The 18,953-nt window shown below is 37.9% G+C and overlaps 1 protein-coding gene across 2 annotated transcripts; it reads right to left on the bottom strand.

Annotated features, from left to right (window-relative positions):
* Positions 1-667: 667 nt before the first annotated feature.
* On the bottom strand, positions 668-18,683 carry PLRG1 (pleiotropic regulator 1). Of its 2 annotated transcripts, none has more exons than XM_059817415.1 (15): positions 18,632-18,683; positions 16,626-16,732; positions 16,244-16,386; positions 15,132-15,185; positions 13,218-13,311; positions 12,715-12,805; positions 12,418-12,519; positions 10,629-10,721; positions 10,150-10,299; positions 9,928-10,029; positions 9,329-9,431; positions 8,633-8,741; positions 6,952-7,091; positions 4,597-4,790; positions 668-3,614 (listed from the first exon to the last, which is right to left on the bottom strand). In XM_059817415.1, the coding sequence occupies exons 1-15, from the start codon at positions 18,638-18,640 to the stop codon at positions 3,555-3,557; spliced, it is 1,551 nt and encodes a 516-aa protein (XP_059673398.1). In that variant the 5' UTR covers positions 18,641-18,683; the 3' UTR covers positions 668-3,554. The 2 variants fall into 2 exon arrangements, with proteins under 2 accessions (XP_059673398.1, XP_059673399.1); XM_059817416.1 differs by having other exon boundaries at positions 15,159-15,185.
* Positions 18,684-18,953: the final 270 nt, after the last annotated feature.

Below are 18,953 nucleotides of genomic sequence, written 5' to 3'. Positions count from 1 at the left end.
CCTTTTCAGCTGATCAGGCTTACTGGCATTCATTAATTTCCAAATCCTCACCATTTTCTTAGGCATATGAATAAAAATTTAAAAGTCTCATCTAAAAAAGAATGATGCATCTTGTGCACAAAAAAAATGCACCTTGTGTGGATACTTACATACATGATGTGCCAGACTGATAGTTTTTTCCAACTCACTTGAGGAAAAAAAAAAAACCCACACAAAAACCAATGATAAAACTCCCATTGATTTCATTGTGACCACATTTTCAGTTATGTGCCATGGACAGAAATATCCCTTTAATTTGCTCCCAGTCAGACATACCAAAATTAGTTTAACTTTAAGCTTTTTCCCACCCACACTGCTCCCATCCAGATCCTGTCCTAGACCTCATACTTAAGTCCAGAGAGGTTTCAATGTATTTTAAACACATTAAAGAAAATTCATCAAAAATTCTGCATTTGTTTTGCTAATCCCTTCACGCAGATAGGTAGCTCTTCATAAAACAGGCATCAGTACTTTCTCTCTCCATTACAGCTGATCTGCAAAAATATTTGTTACTGTACTACGGGAAACCGTCATCAATTTTAATCCTAAATTACTTTGACTTTCAATACATATTTAGTTATTTTTTGTTCTTTTTACTACAAAACAGAAAAAGAGACATGAAATCATATTGTATTGAAGGTTTTATTGATGGCTAAATTGCTGTCACTTAAACCAGGCATACCACTTTAATTCTTACCTAACAGGACTAAAAAGAAACTGTCTATTAAAGATTTACTTCTGTAAGCCAAAAAGTTGCCAAAAAGATACTGTTCTGCACAACTTTCATGCTGCCAGCAAATGACAGTATTCTAGCTGCATTGTATGCTTTAGTATACAGCAAAGAGTGATCTTAAAATTTATCACTTTTACCAGTTACACTTTTTTGAATTATGTTACAATCAAAAAACATTTTCTTACTTCTCTGTAATTATGTACAGTATAAAACAAAACCCAAGGTTTGTGGTAGAAATGTGTTTGGTTTGATCATATACAGGAGACAACATCAAATTTTATGCAGTAAGTGACAATAATTTTCTAAGATTAGACTCCAGTTCAACATTACTTTAACTGACATTGCAGCGTGACACATTCCAGAAGCACAGAAAATACATCCAATGCACCAGATCCTCCTCTTTTGCTTCATCTTATGACTTACGTTGACAAATCTAATGTCACTACGTCCTACACAATCAGATTTATGTGTATCACAACTCACTATCTAGGCTTACTTTGCACTAGAGAAGCACTTAAATGAAATCTGATAATCTTGACGTGTCATAAATAATACTTATAGAAGTATGTGTGATGATATTCACATTACTGTCAAGTGGAAGAAAAAGCTGCTGAGAAGGAAATGAATGTGCAAATAAAATGTTAAAGAATACAATTAAAAAAAAATCACACTTAGAACTGGACAGGATATTATAGAGCCAAAAAGAAGTATTATTCCAAATAATAGTGCACAGCCTTTAATTTGCAAACCAAATCTCTACCCAGGGCACAAAAAGAATGCCCTGGCAACTACTGCCCCATGCTAGCAGCTTCCTGGTGAAGTCCAGGGAAGAAACACAGGTTCTGCAGGAGACCTTCTAATCTCTCTTCAAAGCAACAAACAGTGGAATAAATGCAGTTTTTAAAGGAAAGTGCCAGTACAGAGAAGATGTGCTAGAACTGTGAGCCAAAACCTCTAATTTCCCTTTCCCAATTCCAAATTATCAAAAGTAATAGACACTTCAAAAAAAAACACACCCCAAACCCAAGAAAACAAACCACAACAAAAAACCCACCCCCTTTTTTCAAGTAAGTTATTCCTCTCCACTTGGGTTTCCTACAGAGTATTTCACTGTGAGCAAGAAAATTCTGCGTCACACCAATGCTCCATCGATTTCTGCAATGAAGCATTAGCAGCAGTATAAAATACACATAAGCCACAACCTGTATTTTTTCCCCTTATGTTAGTTAAAATGAAAACAGCTGTAATGAAGAAAAAAACAAATTATCACCCAAATAAAAGATGTTTAATCCAACGTGTAAATACCAAATACTCTCCTCCCTTTTTTGTGAAGATGTTTCAGACGATAGCTGTCAACCAAAATTCAGTTATTTATGCAGCACAGACTGCCTTAAAACAACATTGTCAAACATTCAAATTATAAATACAAGACCTCCTGTGCATCATAAAAGACAAAAATTCTCATAATATAAACAACCCTTAGTTTTACTAGCTTTTTGTAAGTTACATTGCAAGTAACCATCATTTCTTTAACATAAATACCAGATTTGAAAGATGTCAGACTGGCAGAGAATAGAAATAATTATTGTGAACTGCTTACTATCAATGCTGTGGCCACAGAACAATTCTCAGCATCTACCCAGCACCACACTTGCCACTGCAGCTATTAACACCACTAGCAAAGTTGCCAACAACCGAATTGCTCGATGGCTTAACACTTTTCTCCCCATGCCCCGTGAAGGAAAAGTGCTTTAGAGCAGCACAGACATCACAGATAAGCTGCAAGCAAGGAGGCTTACATGTTTACTGCTTGTTATGTGACTGTTGGTAAACACTATGAAAGATTTGTCCCTTCAGGAGTACAAATTATCTTCCAGTAATATTTTTCTTATATATTTTAAATTCTTTCATGAAAGGTCATGGGGACACAGCAGCATGTAAAATTAAGGCTGGAATGACTTAAGAGCTTTTCATCTTAGAGCTCAGTTTTAAAAGTTCACTGTACTCTAGTGTCATACATGCTTTGGATAACCAGAAAAAACAAACAGGTGATTTACAAAGAAAGTCAACTGGTCCTAACCCTGTTACGACTGTGAACAGTATGATTTGCAGGGGTCCTTGCCATAGAAGGTCCACTCTGAAATGAAATGAGTGAAGATGAGTAGATGCATATGAAAGCTTTCCTAGGGAAAGAAACACTCTGAAGATCCATGTCATTCAATAACACAGCACTGGCAATGTTCTGTGGCTGTGCTTATAAAGCAAACTACATTATTATTATATTGTCTTGCTTCTTTCTTGATTACTCTATTACTCTAATTTAGTATATATACTGTTCCATTACAGTATATACTTAGCATATGTACAGTAAACAATACTGGTCTAAAATCTGAAAGTGTCACTCGAGAAATTTCCAGTAGATGGCTTCTATACATAAATTTGCAATTAACTTTTGGAGTCAAGCAAGGGTCTTTCAGAAAACCTGGCTCATTAAAATATTTTTAGACTTAAACTCAATAGATTAATATAAAAAAGTAACCACCTGCACATCTATCGTTTTCATGAACTATACATGCTCCACAAAGAGAGAGTTAACAGCTGCAACTGGTTTGCTGGGATCACACCAAAAAAAGACAAAGGGAAAGAGAATTAAAATTTATTATAAAACATGTTGAAATAGCAATGACTTAACTGACTTCCTGCTCTGCCGTTGTAGGCAGAACAAAATGTGACTGCTCTCCGGAAAGCCAAAACAAAATTACAGCATAAGTACGTTGCTGCACTAAAATCGCTTTCTCTTGATAATTTCTGGTTTCCAGCTGACAGGATGAGTTTCTTCAGTCTAAAGGGAAAAAAGAAAAATCTCATAAGGATTATTTTTAATTTGAAATTCACCTGTAATTAGGGTTTAGTTTAAAATATTACTCTCATAGTATATATACCCTATTTCATATGTAACATTATAATTAGATAATCTACTATGTAATTAATTTACCCAAATTAAATTTTGTATCATCCCACTGCCTGAAGTACATGACAAGTCTTGTTCTGTTGGTTTTTTTTCCCCCAACAAGGAAAAAAATAAGGTTGCCAATGGCATTTCAGAAACAACACTGTAATGATCAAAGCACAGGAACAGAAATTCCAGAGACAGTCCTTCCAGCGATATCTACATCAGTATTGGCAGATGCCAGAGTCTACAGTTTGCCCAATCGCAAAATGGATAAAACATTCCTTTATATCTAAGAGTTGCTCCAAGTCTAACTAATGCAAAAATTCCAAGGTTTAATAAAAATCCTCATATTCTTTTTGCTGAAGACATACTCAAATAAACTATACAGTAATCTATTGCCTTCTCCATTAGCAAATGGATTCAGATTTGAGAATAACAGTTTGAAAATAAGCTATTTACTCTGAATTCTAAAAACTGTCAAGGCAAATGACTAATCTAGATCATATACAGAAGTACAATAAATCTTAAAATTTAATCTTTTTGCTAATTCCCATGTTTTAATCAATACAACCACATGCAGCCCCCTACAGGCTTCAAAACACAATGTACATTATTGTATTAAGATTTCTCCAAACTTTTATCACACAGGACTTTTGCAGAGGAGTTGATATACCTGACACTTATTTGTACTACAGCAGTTAATAAGACATTAGGAGTGCAGAAACTAGCTGCTGTCCTCTTAATGTTATTACATACACATTGCTTTCAAACTTCAGTAAAATGGATTACGCAAGTCTTTGCATGCCCCTTATTGATGTGTAACATTTTTTTGATTTCATAAAAATACATTAAAAAAGGCACATTAACATACCGCAGTATCATCTTCTTTGTATACTTTTATGGTTTTATCAGCTTCAGCAGTTAGCAATCTGCTTTCTGACTGGTCAAAAACACAAGCAAATATTCCTGATTCACTGTCCAAAGAGCCTGGCTGTACAGCTGCATGTACTCTCTGGAAATTGTATCCAGTTCTCCAGTCCCAAAGATGCATAGTACCATTATCAGCTAAAACAAACAAACATACTTAGTATTTTAACCAGTTAATTTCTATCAGTTTTCTAAAAACAGTATCATGAACAACTAATTAGTACATCAGGAATACATCAGCTATAACATTCATGTAGAATAGCTCAGTACAGCCTACAAGGTTTCCCATTTTCTACTGGCTTCCTTCTTAGTTAAGAAAGGCTGATCTTGTCTAAGGCTGATGGAAGCTTCCTCAGAATCACATCTGGTTTTGCATCAGATAACCCAGAGATAACACACCACATCACAAGGCAATTGTAGTAAGTTGCTTCATAAGTGATAGGGTTTTTTTCTGTGGAGAAGTAACAAGTTTTTCTAAAGCCTCAACTACTATTAACACAAAAAAGTCCTACAAAGACCTTCTAGAAGTATCTTCAAAATAATAAAGAATGAAATATGAGCCCAGTCCAGTATTTTGTCAAGTTCCTGCTCTCACTATGAACATGCCAGTTGTCAAATAGAGCTTTATCTACATTTTAAAATCAAGGGCCCCCTTTATATACACTGGAAAACATAACCAGGGTAAGCTGACAATATAATTAGCTATCTTCCGACTCCAGCTTAGCACACTTCCATCTTACTCCACATCCCTAGCCTACAGAACATACCATATCAAAAGCACGTGGGACTAAATGGGACCAAATGCATTTCAGTGATCCAAAGTGTAACTTAACTGTTACTTTGTTTTGTTATGCTCTGCTTACAAACACAGAAATGTTTTTCGTAAGTATCTGCTTAGATTTGGGTTTAACCTTCCACTTTAACTCTGGTTTCCCATGGAATCTTGGACTGTTTCTCTAGAGCTCAGATCTCAAGCTGTCATATTAGCACTTCCTTTTTCCACAGTATTTACTCATTTCCTGTTTATAACAGCATCTACATTAAAAACACACCATCTCCCTACTATGTAGACAAAATGCCTTAATGAAAAGATCTGATTTCAGCTGGGATTTCTAGAAGCTACTTTCAAAAAAGCTTGTCACTAAAAAAAGTCTGCATAAGTACTTTGCTTTGTACAAACATAAAACTCTCAGGAACATCACAGATTATGGTTTTAGTAACACATACTTCCACCAAAATATTTTTATTACAGTGCTTGGGTAACTAATATATACAAAAATGCTACCTGCAATATGAAATAAATGTTCTTACATGAAACTATTCACAGAATCACAGAATCACTAAGGTTGGAAAAGACCTGTAAGATCATCAAGTCCAACCATCAACCAAGAAAAACCACCACCATGCCCATTAAGCCGATCAGATACAGTAAGCATTCAGGATTCTCCTTCTACCCCCACAACACAGATACATGAACACAAACTAGTAGTTCCAAGACTTTGGGGGCTCACAGACCACTAACAATACTGTAGTATATCATATGATTATTAAATTCTTGAAGCTTTTGAGTGAAAGAATTAAATCGATGTATCACAATAGACAAAATCCTCCCATAGGCACTGGAGCCAAGTGGCTAGTTCCTTAATTTCAGAACACTTGAACATATAATATTGCTGAGTAAACATGGTTTTGATTCACAGAGCCAAATAAAATTTGGAGATTAGCTATCAATCTTTTAAATGATACAAATATAACATCAAAAAATGTGTGCAAGAAACTGAGGCAACAGAACCAATACATTTGTACTGCATAAAAAAAAAACAGGGAAGAATTCACGTTTAAATAGTACAGCAAGCTTTAGCAAGATGTTTCTATACCCTCTATCCATTCTCACTGCATCAACATGTTACCAACTGAGAGCAGCCCCAAAGAACCAGATGTCTCCCAGGCAGCTTCCAGTTTCCACACCACTCCCGAGGGGACACTAATGATTCAGACTCAGAAGATCAAGAGGATGGACTCTGAAGCCTTGCAGCAGCAGCGAACTGAGAAAAGGAAACCTCTTCCCTGCTGCAGATTAAAAGTCCTTTCAAATACATTTTTGTGCATGCAGCTCAGTAACATCCAAGAAAATAAAAGTGGCCCTACTCACTATCAAATGAAGTTGTATGCTGTAGCAGGCTTACAGGTCCAGATAAGGGAGAGCTCAGCAAGCACCTTTGTCTAAGGACCTCCAGCTATATATATGTGGGGGCATGGAGAGGGGAAAGAAATATGAACATGTATTTCTCATTTTTACCTCCGGAGACCAGAACACCATCAGAATTTACAGCCAGTGTGTTGATAATAGCATTGTGACCAGAGAGGTTCTGAATGAAGTTTCCGTCTGGGAATTTCCACTGTTTAATATTATCTGGAGAACCAGATGCAAATGTGTAACTGAAACAAAATAAGCACAGTACGTTAAAGTTCAAAATAGCTGCAGGGATAGCGAATGTCCTCCATTGAAACTACTGTTAAACGCTAGTTGCAAAGTTACTTAACACTAAAATTGCTTTTCTGACATTTTTACTTCACATAAAATGAAGCAATTTTATGAAGTCATGAATTACTTATCTCTCCTCTTCCTTTTCCTTTCCATAGACTACCTAAACATGATAAATCCTATGCCGTATAGAATGTTAATATGCAAACAAATATGTAAAAAGCACATTAAGTTCTCGTCAATTGTTATTCTGGCAAATTTTCAGGTATAAGGGCATCATCAAAGGTAACAGGGAAAAAAACCCCCACAAACAGAACAAAAACCCCCTAGTATTGGCTAGTCTTCCAAAACTACAAAACCAAAAATAAAGCACTGTGAAAAAGTGAACTATGAAAGAGAATTTGTTTTACTGAGTTACCCCAAAAGAATCAATTCCCTCATTTTAACATGTGCAAGCAGTCACAGGGTTATTTGGGTAGCACATACAAAAACCTGTAGGAATATTTTCAGTTGCCACAACATCTAAGCAATTTGCTGCCTATTTAATAGATTCTTCAATAAAAAACGGATTACGAGGAAAAAAAATACTGGAAGACTAAAAAAATAGAAATAGTGAAATATAAAAAGACTAGGCTGACATTTGCTACTGCTTGATAAAAACACTTCAAGTTTTTTTTCAAAGAGATACGCTTGATGAATCTGAAACTAGAGTATTTTTTTGCAGAATATAAGTAAAACTAGGGTTTTTCTCTGCTACAGCTAACAGCCATAGCATGAGATTTTTATAATTTTTCAGACACACAGATTGGATCAGAATTGAGTCTCATCAAAGATTCTAAATTTCTGCACTGACAGAATTTTGTTTTAAGATATTGAAGTACTGCAGTTCTATGTGAATTCCTTTTCTCCATTGTTTTAATGGGGATTTATCTGAACAGGCAACTGTCGATGCATCAAATATAGTATCTAAATTCAGAGCACTTCCAACAACACCCACCTTCAAAGACTGAATACTTATAAGAAGTTTCTTTTTATGGCCAGTTAGACTGAAATGCCTTGTGCAGTGAAGCACATATTAAAAAACCCTTTGTAGTAATCACTGTCTCCTTTAGCATTATTCACACATGTACCCTTTTACAAAACTATTTCACTTTCTGCTAACAATCATTCAGTTACATATTTATTATTAGCCTTACAAAGCCCAGTGTCACTGATTTCTCAAGGACTGCATCAAAGGCACATACAAAAATTCTGTGGGATATAGACATTCTCAGGACTGTTATGTACACCAGTGCCAATACTTCGGTAGCACAGTGTAGCGAAGGTATTTGAGAACTGATATGTACATTTTTATAGCATTCTAAGCTCATTAGTTTTTCACATTATTATGCCTTACCATTCACATTAGCTTTCTGTGAATCATCACTCACATTAGCTTTCTGTCACCACCCAATGTTATGAACCGTGAAAGTGTAAAAGAATGAGAAAAACTTACTGTCTTGGATGTAGCACTACTGCTCTTACAGATTTCTTGTGATTTGTTAAAGTAACACGAGTTTTTCCTGCCACTAAATCCCAGAGCCGTATGGTAGTATCATGACTGCCTACAATGAAAAGAAAAAAAATAGTAGAAACCATCATATTGATTCTTTCATGCTTATTATTTTGATAAAGCAGCCAATACTTTACATGTGAAAGAGACAAAAATATTATGCTTGTTACAAAAAGATGATACTAATGCCACCTCAGACGAGAAAGATGCTGGGTTGTAATTGTTTATGCAGTTTGAAATTCAAGAACTAAGTAGTTACACAGCAAAGCTAGATTTTGACATAATGGGAAAGAAGATGAACCTTATATTTAACCATGGTACTGGACACTTCTTAACTGAATTGGGGAGAACTGTGAAATATCACAGAAAATTCAAGTCTCAACACATACTACAACAAAAAATGTAAAACAGAAACAAAGGAAGTGCAGAAAAATGTTCAAATAATGCATAGCTGTATTTGCCTAAACATTCCATTAATAGTATGAAATAGCCACTGAATGGCCCATTTTCAACTGAAAACTAGTAAGAGAAATTGAGTAAATTAACAAAGATAACATTATGAACCTCACAATTACTGAACAAATACACTCATGATCAGATTTTTCAATCATGTTACTTGTGAAACCATGCCCACTATACCTGTAATAATTTGTGGTTCTGCAGCTTGGCACTTCACTGTTGCTACCGCATTTGTGTGTCCTGATAGTGTGTGCACACTGGCTTTCGTCCTGACATCCCAAATCTATGAATTCACAGTAAGTAAGTCACAGAAGTCAATAACAGGTGCACATTCAATGTATTAACTTGCCATAGTTCTAGAGATTAAAAAATTATTTTTAGGTTGTATTTTTCATCCAACAATTCATCACACAACTGCCTCAGCTGGCAAATTTCAAGGGGAGCAGGGAGCCTGCCACTGAATTTCTAGGCATACAGTTAACTTAGTCACCATAAAACCATACCAACTTCTAAATGCTAAGTGATACTAAGGGATACTATATATACTATGCAGTCTACCTAATAAATTAAGAAATAAAACATTCTCAGAAAGTAACACTACATTTTTGTGTATTGACACTTCAGTTTTATTGACAATGGAAGACAAAGCTAGAGTAAATAATCTTAGTATTTTCATCTTGATTCATGTTAATTTTTGGTAAGTATTCACTTTCACAAATGGAAGATGTTGAAACACACTGACATATCAAGATGTTAAAATGTAACAATGCTATACTTACTCGTGCTGTTGAATCTCTGCTACATGTTACCAGTACATCTATTGTTGGGTGCAAGTCTAAACCATAAACAGCACTTAGATGACCATGGTAATGTCTGATAACCTAGATGAATAAAAAAAACGTATACACACTTTAACTGGATATTTGAAAGAATATTCTAAATGCTTTAATTTTTATTTTTGCCACCACCAATTAATTCCAATTAAAGAAACTACAGCTTACCTTATTGTATTCAAGATCCCAGCATTTCACTTGCTTGTCTTCTCCACATGAAAAGAGGTACGGACTTCTTGCACTTACTATCACTCCTCGTACAGTACTGATGTGTCCCGTCAAAGACAATTTCAATTTGCCACTAGCAAGGTCCCAAATCTGCATCAAAATAGGTATTCTGAGGTACACAGGTAAAAGCTACACGTTGAGTCTGGGTAACCAGCCCAGATGTAAATGATCCTGCTGCATTTTAAGTTAAAAATTACAGTAACATAAACATTTGCTTTCCAGCTACTACCATGTAATAAATGAAATCTCAAGAAGTAGCATTCCAGAAATCCTCTATGACTAGGTAATAAAAAATTTTCTGCAGTGCATTATTCTGCAGGCAGTAACCAAGATATTGTTTCCAAGGGCTGAAGACTTTTTTAAATAAGAGAGCAAAAAACCACCCCCAAACTTCATCGTGTTCTCTTCCAACCTCTTACCTTTATAGTTCTGTCAGCAGAGCCAGTAACAAACCATTGATTTCCTGGTTCTACTGCAATACATCTCACCCACCCCAGGTGACCACTGATAACCTTTAGGAAGAACAAAAATTTTTCTAAATCAGAAATAATACACATACATCTGTCAATACAATCTTCATTCTCCAACATCGGAATTTCTCCAAGAAATGCATGCTCCCCAAAAAGGTCAGATGTGAAATCAGGTCTGAAGAGAGCTTGATTTCTACTTTAGTTAAATGAAGAGACTACTAGAAATTCAGGTCATACACCAGACTCGAGGAAATTGCAGTACAGAAAGACCCTGCTCCTATAAGCAACTTTTTCAAATCCTTTGAGAGTCAGTAACACTGTGGCTCAACACTGCAGGCTTTGCAGAAAAAGACTGTATTTAAGCACAAGTTCTTTATGCTGCTGTATAGTGCTTATACAATAATACTTAAAGAACAATTATATAAAATCTTGGCTATTAAATCACATTGCCATATAATAGCTACCTCTTAAAGCACACCACCACGTTCTTTTCCCCAAATAAGGGGTAATATGAGTATGTTGGAAACTTTCTGGTAACAAAATACTGGAGATGGATCTCCCAAGAAAAGCTCTATCAATATATGGCTTGCTTACATCAGCCTTTGTTTCCCTAATTTCTCCGAGGTCAGACAGCTAAAATCAAAGCCCATAGGTGTTTTCATTGGATGTCATACTTCACATACTGTCATACAGCTCATTTCAAAAAAACCTAGAACACACCAAAAGTTCTTAGGCAGAAATAAAGCAGAAATACTTTGGAAAGCTAAGGTGGATTCTTCTGACTAGATGAGACCACAGCCATGTACATTTGAGATAGCTGTCTAGACTTCTTCATATTTAGATGAACAGTACTAAAACAATACAATTCTGATACTAGAGCATGAGATCTTTAAATATCAGGGAAGCCTGACATTACCAAAATAATATTCACCCTTTCTCAGACAAATTATAAAATTGCTTAAATTTCATAGTAAGCAACCGCCCCTTAGGAAAAGAAAAATACAGTATGTACACATTCGAACAGATGCACCTGAGAAGTTACGAGATCTGAACCAATACATATGCTTAGAGATTTTTCCCTTCAACTCAGCTACCCTGTCATGGTCATCACCAAAATGTTTAAAGATCATATGAGATTTTGGGGGAACAGCTATTACTATTCCCTAAGAAAATTAAAAGGCAAATGAGACTAATTCAAAAACAAGACTAGAAGTCAAGCAATCTAAACTGCAGAGATAATTTGTGATTAAAGTATTCAGCTTTTTTCCCCATTTTCATAGCAAGTAAAAGAAGTCTGGCTGACTCAGACACTGACTCCCTTTAAATGTTTTTGGAGACAATTTCATTATGTTAACATTGCTAGAGCATTTCTTTAACATGTTATTAGTTTCAAATTTTGCACCTTGTCTTTGAGTTCCTCTACCAAAGAATCTGACGAGGAAAGAAAAAACAAACAAACTCTTTAATGAATTTATCATCCTACAGCTAAACCTATGTAAACAGAAGGATAAAATTAATAATAGTCACAAAATAATTTACTAAATAGAATGAAAAATGTTTGTAATCCAATTTCTTTGTTATTTAAGGAAAGAGTGCATATACAACTTAATTGTGATCACTTTTTATTTGATTTCATTTTTGTGAATGAGAAGCAAAAGTTAGGCTTTGAGGTCTTTATAAAACATAAAATATTAATCTACTTTCATATGCATGTTCACATCATACATTCATAACTTACTCTGTATAGTTTCCAAGGTGGATGCCACTGAGGTTTGGGCATGGTTGGAGCCTTCTTTGCCATTAGCGCAGAATTTTTGTTTCCACCAGCTTCCACCATAGCCTGTAAGTTAAAAGGAAGGTTACTCTTGTGCTTTGTAACTTACCTCTTTGCCTAAAACCTAAAGCCTTCTCGCTCTGACATCTCAACACTGATTAAATTTATTCAGTCAGGAGATCTCCACACAACACACAAATGAATCCAGAAGCAATCTGGTGAACACTAGTACTTTTCACGTTAGATGTGCAACAAACTCACCACAGACATCCCAGGGGGCTGCGAACGCTCAGATATTCCAGCATGCCTGTAAATATCACCCACACCAGCAGCTGTCCGATTTGCATCCAGCCTAGGTTGAACGAAAATGGTTGATGGATTGGAATCAACTTTGTCTTTCACTAAGTGATAAGGTATCAGAGGGCTGCATCCAGTCAAGTGCTGTACACCTCCAAGGATGGAGACTCCACAACCTCTCTGGGCAACCTGTTCCGGTGCCTGACCACCTCAACATAGAAGACACCCACAAACAAAGCCCGACTTTTTCCTCTTCTATCTAAACAGAATTTCCCTTGTCCAACTTCTGCTCATTGCCTCTCCTGACATCCAAGACAAAAAATGTGCATAGAAAAATGACGCCTGGCCACGCTAGAAGTAGCGTCTTTAAACATTTTATAAATTAGCACATTCAAAATACTCAAAGTAGCTCTTATCCTGACTCCTGTGTCTTGCCTTACAAAACTGTTAAAGTAACACAGCAGTACCTGGACTGAGAAGCAGGAAGTGCTACGGCTAAGGACTGTGCTGCAGATTCACTAGGCATCCTCTGGACCTTAGTATCTGCTGTCAGAGCCACACCTTGGAAAAAAAAAAAAAAACAAAAAAAAAGTATATTATACAAACACATATGTATACATACACCTGCAAACAAGGGCTTGTCACACCCCTCTAATATTAAATCCCATCATTCAATGACATTTTTCACAAATCAAATCTACTAATATTTTTATTTTGGCTCAAATCCTTTCCATCTTAATTCTACTACATATGCAGGTACACAATTTCTAGAGCAGAAAATGTTAATCATTCTGTCACTGGAAACAAAAAAAGCCTAACTACGAGTAGCGTCCATCTTTTTATCCAGCTTCAACTACTATGGAAATAAAAACATCACAAAAGTAAACATGATCTTGAGAAGTATTTGCTAACTTAGGTCCTTTAGTGCGGTTTATTATGCCATCCCTATGTGGTGATTGGCATCATGCAGCGGTGCCAGAACTACAAAAGGTTTAGCCCTGCTGAAGTGAGAGTTTCAGACTATGACTTATAATCACAGAATCATAGAATCATTTAGGTTGGAAAAGACCTTTAAGATCATCAAGTACAACTGTAAACCTAAGCCTGCTAAGTCCACCACTAAACCGTGTCCCTAAGCGCCTCATCCACACATCTTTTAAAAACCTCCAGGCATGGTGACTCAACCACCTCCCTGGGCAGCCTGTTCCAATGTCTGACAACCCTTTCAGTGAAGAAATTTTTCCTAATACCCAATCTAAAATTTATAGTCTCATCCTAACAATGGCAGATCACTTCTTAAAAAAAATTTTAAAACTCTTTGCAAAGTGTAGTTTTGGTGCAGAGTGGTGAATTTATTCCGCTCCCATTTCTCTATTTCTTTTCCTAGCCAAAGCTCTGGCAGTTGACAACAAAGACAACTTTTTAGTGAGATGCTCAGGTTAAAACAAGAAACAACAATGAAAGAAATCTAATTCTTAACCGTGACATATCTGATTCTATTAAAAGAACACTGAACTTGAGGAAACCTCTGTGTGCAATTCTTGTCCCCACAGTTAGTCAACTATGCACATTTTTTTAATGGCTGAGGGTCCATTGAACACTCACATTTGTTAACTTACAAATCAAGCCATAACACATTCCCCACCATACTTGCAATAAACTTAAGCACTAACAGTAAAAGATCAGCAGCTAAAACTAAACTGCTACAAGGAGAGAGCAGGACTGATCAGTGACAACTGGCAATGTCCAATGTAACAACACAGAAACACAACCCTTCCAAGCACAGACAAAACCAAATGACACTAAAATTATTAGACCCTAATGTCTCTTTCTCAGAGCAAGGTGGTGATACCTACACCTTTCTGCTCTGGTAATGAAAAGCCGGATACATTCCCTCTTTTCATTCACCTTCTTTCTAGCTGGAACCACCCCCCTCTCCCGCCTTGTTCAAAACAAAATTCTAAGAGCAGCTCTGCCACAACAGTGGAGGCACCAGGGATATGTGGGTCTCGTCAAGCTCTCCAAGAGAAAGGGGAAGACAATATCAGAGAGGGGATTCCTAGAACATTTTTGTGATGATGTTACCACAGGAGGTGAAATCTCATGGAAATGAATGACTGCCTCGCAGCAAGCTCACATCCACTGAGGCTTAGTGAGAAGACTGCATCTGTACCTAAATCCTCCTCCTCCCTCCTATCCCAGAGCACTGATCAGCCGCAAAACTCTCTGCATCAATACTACAAAAGACTTCAATGGCATTTCCCACTAGTATTAGCTATGGATTTACAGCAGCAGGAAGCCTGCTCCTGTGAGGATGGAGGATGCCTAGTTCTTACAGGAAGGCAGAAATCCCAGGTGAACACTCTCAGAATTTTACTTACCGGGACCAGGTGGGTATGGATGCGTACCAGTTATCAAATACTCAAGTTCTTGTCCTGAAGAGCAACAAAATGTCGTATTAATGATTACATTTTATACTGCACTGCAAATGATGCACTCAAACAGGAAATACAGGAAAACAAAGCAGGTCATACATAGGAGCGATTACTGGTTTCTCCTGCTAGTGTACTACACTTAAACTTTTCTTATTTTCATTGATTTCATCTGTTCTGGTTACCTCAGTTTTCTAAAACTCAAGAGTAAAATAATATTTTTAAAATACTGATGCCACATGTTATCAAGAGGGACTCTCTCTCAAGAGAAAAATCTTCATACTGCCAAAGATGCCTTTTGAAGTAGCTATCATGGAAAAGGATTCAAGTACACAAATAGCATGGGTGTCTGAAACCTAAGCTACTCAAGACAATTGATTATGTGTGGTATCGGACAAGAAAAAGGTTCTTTTCTTCTTAAAAAATGTTTCATTATCTCTCAACATCTTTTACTCGCGGAATACTTCCAAATGAAGTACCTTAAAAAAAAATCTCAACTAATATAAGGTGGCATTTGGCATTCTTTAGAAGAGAAGCTTCCTTATGGGATCTACCCAATACATACACGTTTTATATATAATCAAAAATAGGCTGAAAAACCCCCTGGATTTAAAAGAAAGAGTTTTATGGTTTAGGAGTTGCACAGCTAAAGGAAGTCTGAAGAAATTCTATGAAACAAAATACAAGAAAAAACAAAACAACAGAAGAACATGTCCTTGACCGTGGTGAACTTCTAAAAAGGAGAAATACATTACTGACTTTTCTAACACTTAAGTACAGCACATGCTAATGTTACCATAAAAATCTCTCATTTTACTAATGAGTTACTGTAAAAAATTCACAGCATCCTATTATTCCTTTATCAAAACAAACTTCTTCCTTGTTCTGAATCACTTACCTCCTGTGGACCCTAGCAAGAACAACACCAAACAATGAAAAAAATGGTATTTTCATTTCCGTCTTTATCTCCGATAATTAACACTGGACTGCATTCTTCAGATTTTACATCAGTGAGACTGTCACAAAAGAAAGGACAAATATACCACTAAGAGCAAACTAACCTTGATTTCCAGAATACTGTTTGTGTCCGTAAGGATCCCCGGTGTTTGGACCTCCTTTCTCTCTCAAGTTTTCTTTAAGAGTAGGCATGTGTAACACTGAGCCGTACTCTGTACGCAGCTTGACTGCCATCTTTACTTTGTGACTGTTGGAAGAGTAAAGCATAATACTGATTAAACCTCAATTTCTTAATTACTATTAAATTTTGAACTATTTTAGAGAAGGTTTTATGCAACTTACTTTACAATTCTAGTATTTTTTCTTCCCTCAAGACTACACTGTTAATTCTACAGAAACATCTGAAGTTCTGACTTGGGTGGTGCTATCACTAAAATAATTTAAAACTTTGAAACATACCAGTAATTCACTGATTGCAGTACTTACCTTTCTTCATCTAATGGGATAGGTTTGGCATTATCAGCTACAAACATATCATGGGTTCTCTTCAAAGATCTGAACACAAGTGTGTGCACAGAATGCTTTTGGACTTCCTAAAATAAAGAAAAGAATATTTAAATATATTTGGACATTACTAAATGAAAAATTGAAAATGGAAACATAAATTGAACTGAGTAGCAATGTCAGATGTCAGTACTGTTGGATGATATAGCAGTATTTAGTTCACAGAAAACATGGCTCTTCTTGGAGACTAAAAAATTGAGTTTATCTGTTAACTGTTTCAATTCAGTGTTTACTCAAAATAACACTCCCTTTCTTGGAAACTGTTAAGACTTTAAAAAGCAAGCCAAAAACTTCGATCAAACTTTCTGCACTGGCACCTACATGACAAATCCATGAGCATGCAAGCTTTTTCCCCCTCACGCTTTCCAGCTCTGTTTTCATAGGTAAGCAATAAAGTAACCGATTCTGAAAACATTCCTGTAAATTTTATTTCACTACCATTGTAAAAAGAACAAGAGCAATCATCAGTGTCTGTGCACTGTATCACTTTACGTAAGCACAGCACAGTTTACTGAGATAAAACTTGGGATCAGACCTGACCAAACTTGTCTTCCTTTTACAATTTTTGCTTGCTATTAAAATCAAAACATATTCAAAATCTCATTCAGAAACTAACAAGCAGCATTAAAAAGCTATTAACTTATATAGAATATTTATCAACAGCACAAATCAATTTTTTATTAATCTTTTCCTCCCAATGGGCAAAAAATCATTAGAAATCTCAGTCTGCTTGCTTAGGTACACAACCAAACCCTCTGCATGACTGTATTTGTTCTGTATGACATACAATGACAACAAACTGGAAGCTACATTAATAACTTTGGCACTGGGTGTCACTCAGCTGCCCAGTCTCCGAGATTCATTACACAGATGCTTCCCCTGCTAAGCTCTTTGTAGGTTCTGTTTTCCTGCCCTGGAAGCTGTCCACTCACTGACACATTTTGCAATGGTTGTTACACTCTTAACTCAGCAGCACCCACACAAAGTTTTTTGCTCTGGTTCAGTGAGCTCCTGCAAGCTCCAAGTATGAAATGAAAAAAACAAACCAGCATTCGGAATTGGGTTAGGAATTTCATACAACTGGAGAAAGAAATAAGAATTACAGTAGCTAATTACTATTCAACAACAGCAGCTGTTGAAATCACCACATGAGTAGTAGACAACACAATGCCTCCCCAACAGGGAAGAAGCATCCACAAATAATTTTTGACAGATGCTGTCCTGTAGAAAACAGCTAGTAGTGTTACGTGCGGTAGCAGTCTTTGCCTTTTCCTCCATGCTCCTGACACCACCACTTCCTTTTGGAATTGCACAATACTCACCCCACAGTAACTACGCCACAGCCTATCAAACCAGTGTCCTTCTCCCCAGCTTTACTTCCCAACCCTCCCAAAAAAGCTACTGTTTTCTTAACTAGCTGACAAACCCAAGAAGCCACCAGAGGCTGGACCTCACAGCATCACCTCCCCAGGCTCCAGCACCAATTCCGCTTCCGGCATAAGTCTGGCAAAGCAAAACTGCTGCCTACTGCTTACTCCTGCCCCACACCCAGAGGGCCCATGGAGCCGCACCACGGCCCCGGCGAGGCAGAGACCACAGCCCTCAGACCGGCGAGAAACACCCCTCCCGCTTCCTGCGCGCACCTCGCTGGGCGGAACGGGCAGGGGCTGGGAAGGCGGAGGGACCGCCAAGGTCTATCCCCACAGCAGCGCCTTCGTACCAAGGGGGAAGTGAGGGTGGGGGGTGCGGTGCGGCGCTCGGTGGTCCGCGCACGGCTTCCCCGCCCCGGCCGGCCCCGGTCCCCTCACGGGCCCAATCCGCCCCGCTGCCCCGGGAGCGCTCTCCAGTCCCGCCCGGGGCGCCTCAACGGCGAGGCAGGCAGGACGCGAGGGGCCCAGCGGCGGACCGACCACCCCTTCGCCTCTCACCTCCACCATGGCGCCGGCGAACTTCCCCCGCGACGGCTCTCGGCGGGCCGCTATGGAGGCGCTTCCGGCGCCTGCCCCGCGCCGCACCGGAAGCGACGCGTCGCGAGCGCGCAGGCACGGGCGCGGGAGCTTGAGGGGCGGGTTCGGTACAGGGAGAGGGGCGGGGCCTAGCGTGGCGTGGCGGGCCTTACCAGCACCCTCGCGGCGGGCGGCGGGTTGCGGGTTCGAGGCCCGCGGGCTCTGGCGGGCCGTGAGGTCCGACTCGGGGGCGGTGCCGTCCACGCGGGACACTTACGGGCGGCCCCCCCAAGCGCCGTCCCCC

Source organism: Gavia stellata, chromosome 5 (genome assembly GCF_030936135.1).
Source record: "Gavia stellata isolate bGavSte3 chromosome 5, bGavSte3.hap2, whole genome shotgun sequence".
Lineage (NCBI taxonomy): Eukaryota > Metazoa > Chordata > Aves > Gaviiformes > Gaviidae > Gavia > Gavia stellata.
Note: the sequence above shows the minus strand (reverse complement) of the source record. Positions and strands in the feature narration are given on the sequence as shown.

Bases quoted from the DNA above. Each gene is read 5' to 3' on its own strand.
- PLRG1 (XM_059817415.1), bottom strand. The intron at 4,791-6,951 runs GTAAAAATGAGA...TGTTTGTTTTAG, and splicing joins TGGTGTTCTGGTCTCCGGAG to CTGATAATGGTACTATGCAT. The intron at 3,615-4,596 runs GTATGTTAATGT...TTTTCCCTTTAG, and splicing joins ACAAAGAAGATGATACTGCG to ACTGAAGAAACTCATCCTGT.